This window comes from Macrobrachium nipponense, chromosome 2 (genome assembly GCF_015104395.2).
Source record: "Macrobrachium nipponense isolate FS-2020 chromosome 2, ASM1510439v2, whole genome shotgun sequence".
Taxonomy (NCBI): Eukaryota; Metazoa; Arthropoda; class Malacostraca; order Decapoda; family Palaemonidae; genus Macrobrachium; species Macrobrachium nipponense.
The window spans coordinates 80,309,543-80,320,685 of NC_087201.1; the positions used below are offsets into that span (position 1 = coordinate 80,309,543).

The 11,143-nt window shown below is 35.0% G+C and overlaps 1 protein-coding gene across 1 annotated transcript; it reads left to right on the top strand.

Moving 5' to 3' along the window:
- The first annotated feature begins 9,384 nt into the window (after nucleotides 1–9,384).
- On the top strand, nucleotides 9,385–10,437 carry LOC135221472 (glycine-rich protein-like). Its single transcript, XM_064259222.1, has 2 exons — nucleotides 9,385–9,415; nucleotides 9,933–10,437. The coding sequence occupies exons 1-2, from the start codon at nucleotides 9,404–9,406 to the stop codon at nucleotides 10,371–10,373; spliced, it is 453 nt and encodes a 150-aa protein (XP_064115292.1). The 5' UTR covers nucleotides 9,385–9,403; the 3' UTR covers nucleotides 10,374–10,437.
- Nucleotides 10,438–11,143: the final 706 nt, after the last annotated feature.

Here is an 11,143-nt window from a genome sequence, read left to right on the forward strand (position 1 = left end):
GCTTGTGTGCAAGGAGACATAGCACATGACTCAGCAAATCAGGAAATGCATTCTCAAATTATACAGAACATAAGATAAGGACTTTTTGCACAATATTTCAGCTACGATGTTAGTCACTTTTCTCTAACACACACTGGAAGAGGAACTCTAGTGTTTAAATGAAATATTCCAGGAAGACTTTGTTTGCCTGGGACTATCGCAAAAGGTAGCATGCGGCCACGAGGCCGAAAGGGAACCGTCATCGGGCGCGAATCTTGGGTGTTGGGGCAGCATTCTCCCGCCCCCATTGGCAGGTCATCCTGGGAACAGACCATACAGCCAGCGAAAGGTTCACAGGATAAAGGATCGTAATAGTAGGCCTAAGAAGTACCTAGCTAGCTACACACTCCCCTTGGGATATGTCCCTGATGGTTAAATGAGTCTTTATTTCCCCCGCTACTAACGGCTGGCCCCAGACATGCCAACAAGGTCTGGCCTGAGTTTTCCAACTTAAAGTCAGCTGACAAGAGAAAAAATGGCTGCTCTTCTAGCAACTAATAATTTAATGACTGCTGGGTAGACTAGGGGATTGTAAGGTGAAGCCCTTACTTATCTATCATTCCAAGACTCCAAGAGCCTTCAAGGCACACAAAGTGCTAAATCTGTGTTTCGGAAAGTGCTAAATCTGTGTTTCGGCCGGACAGGGAAGAAATTCTTGGAAGAGAAGCGCCTCCCTCGGAAATGTCTGCTGTTGTTGGACAATGCCCCTGCTCACCCTCCTGGCCTCGAGGATGATATCCTAGCAGAACATTCTTTTATCAAGGTTCTTTATCTTCCTCCTAACACCACCCTTCTCCTCCAGCCCATGGACCAGCAAGTGATATTAAACTTCAAGAAGCTGTATAAGAAACATTTTTTCAAGAGATGTTTCGACATCACCGATACCACTAACCTCACCTTGCGTGAATTTTGGAAGGAGCATTTCGATGTCGTGATATGCATCAATCAAGCTTGGCAGGAGGTTTCGAGGCGAACCTTCAATTCTTCATGGAGGAAACTCTGACCTGATGCCCTATCCGCCCAAGACTTTGAGGGATTCAATGTGGGTGAAGCTGATGCAGATTCAGAAACAGTTGACGATCCTGAAACTGTTTCACAACCAGATCTTGACGAGTCGACGAGGACGACATCAATGACCTTCTGGAGGAGCACCAAGAGGAGCTTACGACGGATGACCTGAAGGAGTTGGAGGCCATGCAACATAACTTCGTTCAAGAAGAGTTCTCTAGCAGCGGCAAGGAGGGGGAGGGGGACCCTCTGGCAACGCCAGAAATTAAGGATGCTCTAGCTGCTTTTCATAAAGTGCAATTATTTGTAGAAAAGAGACTCCACAAAAAGGATTACACAGGTCGTATGCTTGCCCAGTTCGATGACATTTGCGAGTTGTTTCAGGAACATTGTGAAAAGCAGGCAGATGCAATATTCCTTGGATAGTTATTTTTTAAAGAGGCCTTTAGTAGTAAGCAAACAGGAAGGTCCAAGTGATACGAAAAAAAAAATTAAAAGTGGTGAAGAAATTGAAATTTTGTAAAAAAAAAAAAAAAAAAAAAAAAAAAAAGAAAAAAAAAAAAAAAAAAAAAAAAAACAAAAAAAAAAAAAAAAAAGTAAAGTATAACAAAGTAAAAAAAAGTTAAAAATCAGAATAAAGGAAAAAAATTATTTTTAAGGTTTTTGTAAAGTTAAGTGTTAATGTTTTGTACCATTTGTTAATGTGTTTCATAAAGTTTAGTGTTAATGTTTTCTGCCATTTTTTAATGTTTCGTAAAGTTAATTATTCATGTTTTCTACCATTTGTCCTCCTCTGCTGCCATTTTCAGACATTGTCTCACTCGAAAGGTAAGGTTCCAAATTTAACTACATATGTATGTGCATGTACGTACAGTTTTACTTATACCCTGCACATTGATACACTTTATTTACAGGTACGTACTACAATAAAAGTTATGTTAGGCATTGAATGGTCCAAATTGTTTTATTTCATTGTTTATTGGTCAATTTAGCTTAATTACAAAATTTACTGTGGTATCTTTGTAGGGCTTGGAACGAATTAGAAAATTTACATGTAAAACGTAGTTCGATATACGAAAAAATCAGGTTACGAAGGCCGCTTTGGAACGGATTAATATCGTATATATATGTATATGTGTATGTATATATATATATATATATATATATATATATATATATATATAATATATATATATATATATATATTATATATATATAATACTTTTAGGGCATAGTTTTTCTCCAATACAATTTTCGTTAAAAGCAATTGCTTTAGTGGCATCAATAAGTTTCTTGCAGGTATCTTCATACCGACGAAGTTTTTTCCGATTCTCGTTCGTCAATTTCTGGTGAAAATACGCAGACTTCCTTCTTCCATTTATTGAATTTTGTCCACGACAGCTTGTTTCTCCTTATGGCATTATCAAGCGACTACTGACTTACAATCTGACCTTTCGGCCTATTTATCTCATCGTGTGGGAGGTATGACCTTGAGGTATGGGTACTGGTTAGTCTAGGGATTAACAGCTTAAAGGCGTTGTTTTAGTTACAAAGAGCATAAGGACATATGTACTGTGACAATAAGAGTGAAAGTTTAAACAGTGGTTAAATAAATATTCAAAATACAATGCCATGTGCTAGAGTTTCCTTAAATGTATGTTTAAAATTTTAATATGTTACATGTGGTTTTAGATAAAAATTACAAAATTACATACAGGAATGAAAATGAATATAGAAATCTAAATACGGGAGTACAAATATATGTATATATTTTATAGCATGCATAAAGGTACAAGAGATAATTTCTGTTTATAAAATAAATGTGTATGATTTAATTGAGTGTGTGTGTGTGTGTGTGTGTGTGTATGTCCAAAATGGTCTACGTTTGTTAACGGTTGCCTTGATTCGTGTTTGGGTCGGGGTCTTCAGGCACTGAGTAAGGATGTTACTTGACATTCGCTGACGCTGGGTCTTCTCATGCCTTCCAAGGGGCGCGATGTTCTTGGTGGATTGGGGCGCGCTGTCTGGTCCCTGTTGGCTTGGGTATTCCTTCTCCTGCTGGAGGGGAGTATATGGTCCGATTCTTGTTGGACGTTCAAGGTCGGCTTCTGAATAGCGATGCTCACTGCTTCCGTTAATAATAATTTCTAAGTCATGGCGTCAAGATTATTCGAGATAAAATGTATATATAATTGTCTTGAAAATCTTTTCTAAAAATTCATAAGGTTAATTGATTATGCTGTAATAAACAGTAATTTACATACTATTTCCAGACGATTACTGCCACCTTAGCCGTGGTCCTTTTTGGGGTTGTAACAGCTGGTCCTGTTGCTGATCCTGAACCTAAAGCTGATCCTGGATTCCATCGAGGAATTGGTGGATTTGGAGGATTTGGAGGATTTGGTGGCCACGGATTCGGATATGGAGCCTACCGAGGAAAGAGGAGCCCAGTAGCTGAATCCGAACCTGAAGCCGATCCTGGATTCCACCGAGGAATTGGTGGATTTGGAGGATTTGGAGGATTCGGAGGATTTGGTGGCCACGGATTCGGATATGGAGCCTACCGAGGAAAGAGGAGCCCAGTAGCTGAACCCGAACCTGAAGCCGATCCTGGATTCCACCGAGGAATTGGTGGATTTGGAGGTTTTGGAGGATTTGGAAGGATTTGGATGATTTGGTGATGGTGGTGGCGATATTATGGTTAAGACAACATTGTAACACCCGACAACTTTTATGAATCTAAATAAATAAAAAAAAAATCGAAATATATATATATATATATATATATATATATATATATATATATATATATATATATATATATATATATATATGTTATACATTCACAAGTAACACTGAAGATTGTATATCAAGAGCCAGCAGAAAGATGAAAAACAGAAGTACCTAGCGCTTTCGTGTATTCTTGACACCACCTCATCAGGGACAATATAAAAGAATCTTTTATATATTGTACCCTGGATGAGGTGTGTCAACGAACTACACGAAAGCGCTATGGTACTTCTGTTTTTCCTCTTTCGTTTCCTGCTGGCTCTTGATATTATATAATATATATATATAATCTATATGTATATTATATATATTATATATATATATATCACTTTATTACTTATCCTGAAAAAAATTTTATTCTGGATACAAATAGGATAATGTTTAACACTTATTGTAAGAATCATGAAGCGTAACGCAAGTTCTACATCTAAAATTATATAATAAAATTCCTTGCCTTCTTAAATTATTCATTCTTTTCTAAAGGTTTCACATAATTTACCTAATTTTATGAACTTTTCATTCATTTTGTTTATTATTTTATCATATGTAATTCCTATCCTATATTGAATGTTTCGTTTTAACTTATTTTATTGATCTGTTGCATTTTTGGAGAAAAGAAAAGAGTTGAAATTGAGTTTAAAAGCTCATTGGATTTTTCATTACTTTTAGGCCCGAAGAAAAGGGACGCTATATGGAAAAGCTCCCTTTCTGAATTACTTTATAAGGAGTCACATTAAAAACCTCGTCAATGGAAATAAAGTTTTAAACATAAGAAAACATCTGCTACAAATGGAACTGTTCTTGATACTGCTTACCCTCTTATCTCTTGTCTTCCTTTTCGTTCCAATATAGGGAAAAGAGCACAAAATAACCTGGTGCTCGTGTTTCTTCTGGTTGACAAAAGCGAATCTATTCTTCCAGAATTTTTGAGTAGATTCTTGCTAGGGAATAATCTTAAGCTTTAATAGTGACATCTGAGGCTGTAGTTAGTTTAATGAAGATCTAAATTTAAACTAAATCTAAATTAAAATCAAATCAAATTGTTGGTATTACTAGTGATATAAAAAGTCTCTCTCTCTCTCTCTCTCTCTCTCTCTCTCTCTCTCTCTCTCTCTGAGAGTTTTAATTAGTGAAACTACTGAGCTACTGAGGGATAAAAACAAATTGATCACAAAATGAGATTAGTTTAAAATCAATTTGAATAAGCACTTGATTCTCTGTCCCATCTCATACATAAAGTAATGATAAATAATCGTTTTCCTTTCCTTATTTTATCTCTTCTTCCATCATTATCATTGCCAGGTTTTTCTTTAGGTCAATAAACTGCATTGTTGAGACATTGCAAATGCAAATGATTATTCTTTTAAAGTTTTAGCTACCTGAGAACTATGAAAAAAGGTTGTTGTTTATCTAGTAATTAGAAAGTTGATTTTTTTTATTTTATTTCTAATACTTGATCTTTTCTTTCTCTATTTCCTATTTCCAAATTCTATTACAGATATTCTATATATATATATATATCTATATATATATATATATATATATATATATATATATATTATATATTATGTATATTATACCATATATATACATATATATATATACTAATATATATATATATATATATATATATATATATATATATTAGATATTATATCATATATATATATAAATATATATATCTTATATATATATATATATATATATATCTATATCTCTATACATGTAGTACTAGACTATATACTGATATAAGATATATATATATATATAGATCTAGATACATGTATATATATATATTATAATATATATAATGTGTGTGTATAGTGAGTGTATATATATATATATATATATATATCTATATATATATATATGTGTGTGTGTGTGTGTGTGTGGTGGTGTATTATAGATGTATTTGAAAGTAGCTAAACTTACAAACTTGTGCTCTGTAATACTCCAACCCGCTTGGCTGACCTAGACGAAATTTTCCACTCAGCCATCATTTGATTTGATTCAACTAAAGTTTTTTTCATATTCCAAACCTGTACCCACGCTATCCAGAGTACTTTATTTACTGTGGGCTGATCTCAGCAAAGATCAAACTATAGGATAACATTTTGGGGTGGTGTGAAACGTGGGGTCTATGGAATATTGATTCATCACTTTCTCGCTCAAAATGGACAGTAACTTCACTGGAATTGTTAATAAGCTTAAACAAATTTTTCTGCTTCTCTTTTAAATTCTTCTGTCTTGTAAAGTATGAATAACCATCACTGAAAATTCTTTTCTATCCTATTATTAATTAATGCTTTAGATAAACATATTACTCAAACCCAACTACATATTATTTCCTTTCTAAGGTAAATGATCAACCGTCATTCAGAGTTTTCCAAAGTGGTGTTAGGTCCCTCAGGTAGTATATATTCAGATATATATATATATATATATATTATATGATATATATATATATATAGATATATATATATATATATATTTACATATTTATAAGTGGAACCTCTACTTACGAAAGTCACTACTTACAAAAAATCTAGGTTACGAAAGTAAAGATGATGATTTTTTTGCTTCTGTATACGAAATAATTCAGATTGCTAAAGGGTAAAGTCTGAGAAATGCCCGGATCACCAAGAATAATTTTAAAACTCACATGCCACCAACTGAGTAGACTCGCCACCATCCTCCCACTCTCCTATTGGTTCCTGATGCTAGTCACCGCCGTAAGATCATGCTCTCCTATTGGTCAGCATCTGTCCCATCATCCCTCTACATAAAGGTATTCTTCGACTACTTCGTCGCATCAGCTTTATTGTATGCACGTGGGATTCGTTCATTCACATAGATTTTGTTTGTTAATGTAAATTTGTGTTAGTGATTTCGCTTTCTTCGTAGTAAGTTACTTTATCATGTTGCATGTGAACTTAATTAACTTAATTAGCCATGGGTCCCAAGAATATTGCTGAAGTTCACGGAAAGAAGAGGATGCTTTCTCTGGAGACAAAGTTGGAAATAATTAAAAAGTATGAAGCTGGCATGCGGTTGAGTGTGATCGCTGAGGAATACGGTCGAAATCCGGCGACAATAGGCACCATCCTTAAGCAGAAGGAAGCAATCAAAGCAGCTACACCTTCCAAGGGCGTGATTATTTTGTCCAACAAGAGGAGCCACGTGCATGATGAGATGGAGAGGCTGCTTCTTGTATGGAATAAAGACAAAGAAATTCACTGGCAATACCATAACCAAACCGGCAATCTGCCACAAGGCCAGCGCTATTTTTGGTGATCTGATTGCCCAGTCAGAAGACGACGGAGAAGGGACATCGACGGCAACCCCAGACTTCAGGGCTTCTCGGGGGGTGGTTTGATGAATTCTGTAAATGGACTGGCATCCATTCAGTGTTAAGCATGGGGAGGCTGCCAGCTCGGACATGAAAAGTTTAGTGTTAATGTTTTCTGCCATTTTTTAATGTGTTTCGTAAAGTTAAGAGTTCGTGTTTTCTGCCATTTTCAGACATCGCCTCACTCGAAAGGAAAGGTTCCACATTTTACTACATATGTGTATACTTGTATATACAGTATTTCTTAAACCCTGTACATTGATACACTTTATTTACAGATACGTACTACAATAGAGGTTGTGTTTGGTATTGAATGGTCCATATTGTTATATTTCATTTTTTATTGGTCAATTTAGCTTAATATAAAATTTACTGTGGTGTTTTTGTAGGGCTTGGAACGAATAAGGCAATTCGAGATACTAAAAAATCAGGTTACGAAGGCTGCTTCGGAATGGATTGTGTATATGTGTATATATATATTATATATATATATATATATATATATAATATATATATATATATATATATATATCATATATGTATATGTATATATATAGACACATATACACATTGTAGCTCGATGTTTTAAATTGTTAAATAATTGAAATCACGGTAAATGTGATATGACTTATGTAAATGCTACTTGTTTCCAAAAAGCGCTACCAACGCTACCAAGTTGAGGCGGGTTGATGTTGTCTCCAAACCAACGAATACCTGAGCGCGTTGAGGTATTTTAGGGTGAGAGACGACATAAACTTATAGGCCTCTCGCGGTGGTGGGGTGGTAGAGCTTCACTGACGTGCCTGGATTTGAATGTCTCCTGCATTCGCGCCCAGGTACAGGCAAATCTATTATCGTGAAAAAATTCCCCTTCGGTTAAACATATATGAAAATATATTAATTTCCGAGGTAGAGCGAATTAGATATTAAAGAACATTGTAGCTCGATGTATGTATATGAATCACGGTAATGTGATATGACTTATGTAAATGCTACGTGTTGTCAAAAAGTGCTAAAACGCTACCGGAGTCAAGGCGGGTTGATGTTGCCTCCAAACCAACGAATACCTGAGCACGTTGGATATTTGAGGGTGAGAGACGACATAAACTTATGGGCCTCTCGCGGTGGTGGGGTGGTAGAGCTTCACTGATGTGCCTGGATTTGAATGTCTCCTGCTTTCGAGCCCAGGTACAGGCAATTCTATTATCGTGAAAAAAATTCCCCTTCAGTTAAGCATATATGAAAATATATTAATTCCGAGGTAGAGCGAATTAGATATTAAAGGACATTGTAGCTCGATGTATGTATATGAATCACGGTAATGTGATATGACTTATATATAAATATATACATATACCCGTACAATAAAAGTCCTACAAGGAGCATAAAAGGAGCATTGACCAATCCCTTTCGGAACTATATTTTTAGTAACTAAGCCCTGAAGGGGCTACAGAGATACTTTCTCTTCAAATGATTTAACATTACAGATGTAGTGTTAGAAAATTACATAATGTTTTCAAAACAAACTAATCAATGATTTCCAGTTTAATCTCTCTCTCTCTCTCTCTCTCTCTCTCTCTCTCTCTCTCTCTCTCTCAACCAACTATCCGATCTCACATATCACAATTATCTCAGGTAGCTAAATCAGACACACGTATCACAAAAATACATTTATTTGGGAATAAAAGGATTAATTAAATAAATCAAAGAAAAACTCCAAGCAATGCACCACTCTTCTCAATTCAAACAGGAAACCAAAATAACCCTGAGCATCGCACCAAGCCAACATACCCTTTTCTATACAATACACACACACACACACACACCCACACACACTCCCATACACACACACACACACACACACACACACATATATATATATAATATATATATATATATATATATATATATATATATATATATATATATATATATATAGATATATATATATATATATATATATATATATATATATATATATATTATACGTATATACATACTATGTGTGTGTTACTAACTTCAGGTTTCTTCGAGACGAAGGAAACGTGAAAAAAGCGGGTATCAACGCCATTGTGGCACTAGTTTTTCATACACGATGACGAGGTTCTTTTCCGCAACATCTTGAGTGCCCTGTGAAGGACATTTGGTCACCCTCGCTCTGTATATAAGGGGATCTCTGAGTCTGTATTAACACAGTCGGCTCTCAAGCACTGCACGATGATGTCCACTGTAAGAGAGAGAGAGAGAGAGAGAGAGAGAGAGAGAGAGAGAGAGAGAGAGAGAGATTAAACTGAAAATCTTTGATTAGTTCGTTTTGAAAATATTATGTAATTTTCTACCACTACTTCTGTAATGTTTAATCATTTGTAGACGTTTAAAACTGTTTAAATGTTGACACATTTCTATTATTTTTAGTTATATTGGTTCCTTTCTAGGAACATTAGAATTTCTGAGTACAAAATTTTAAGTTCGATTACAATATCTTTCTAGTCAATTAATTTTCCCAATTTTCTTAGTTGTTCTTCTTTCCTGTAGTCCTATATGTATTTTCGTTTTAAGACAGCTATCTTAAGAGAAAAACATACTCAAGATATATATGAAACTTTTCATATCTTTAATTTCTAAGTCATGGCGTCAAGATTATTCGAGATAAAATATATCTATAATTATCTTGAAAATCTTTTCTGACATTCATAAGGTTAATTGATTATGTTTCAATAAACAGTAATTTACATACTATTTCCAGACGATTACTGCCACCTTAGCTGTGGTCCTTTTCGGGGTTGTAGCAGCTGGTCCTGTTGCTGATCCTGATCCTAAAGCTGATCCTGGATTCCACCGAGGAATTGGTGGATTTGGAGGATTTGGAGGATTTGGAGGATTTGGTGGCCACGGATTCGGATATGGAGCCTACCGAGGAAAGAGGAGCCCAGTAGCTGAGCCCGAACCTGAAGCCGATCCTGGATTCCACCGAGGAATTGGTGGATTTGGAGGATTTGGAGGATTCGGAGGATTTGGTGGCCACGGATTCGGATATGGAGCCTACCGAGGAAAGAGGAGCCCAGTAGCTGAACCCGAACCTGAAGCCGATCCTGGATTCCACCGAGGAATTGGTGGATTTGGAGGATTTGGAGGATTTGGAGGATTTGGAGGATTTGGTGGATATGGTGGTCGATATTATGGTTAAGAAAATATTGTGAACACTCGACAACTTTTATGAATCTAAATAAATAAAAAAATTTCGAAATATATATATATATCACTTTATTACCTATCCTGGACAAAATTTTATTCTGGATACAAATAGGATTATGTTTAACACTTATAATAAGAATCATGAAGCGTAACGCAAGTTCTACATCTAAAATTTTGACTTACCTCTTCTTTTGATAGCAAAGATCGAAATTGTTGCATTCGTTTTTATAAACTTATAAAATATATTTAATAGTTGATTTAAATTCTTTGCCTCCTTAAATTATTCATTCTATTCTAGAGGTTTCACATAATTTACCTTATTTTATGAACCTTTCATTCACTTTGTTTCTTATTTTATCATATGTAATTCCTATCCTATATTGAATATTTCGTTTTAACTTATTTTATTGATCTGTTGCATTTTTGGAGAAAAGAAAAGAGTTGAAATTGAGTTTAAAAGCTCATTGAATTTTTCATTACTTTTAGGCCCGAATAAAAAGGATGATATATGGAAAAGCTCCCTTTCCTAAATTACTTCATAAGGAGTCACATTAAAAACCTCGTCAATGGAAATAAATTTTTAAACAGATAAGAAAACATCTGCTACAAATGGAACTGTTCTTGGTACTGCTTACCCTCTTATCTCCTGTCTTCCTGGTGCTCGTCTTTCTTCTGGTTGATAAAAGCGAATCTATTCTTCCAGAATTTTTTAGTAGATTCTTGCGTGGGAATAATCTTAAGCTTTATTAATGACATCTGAAG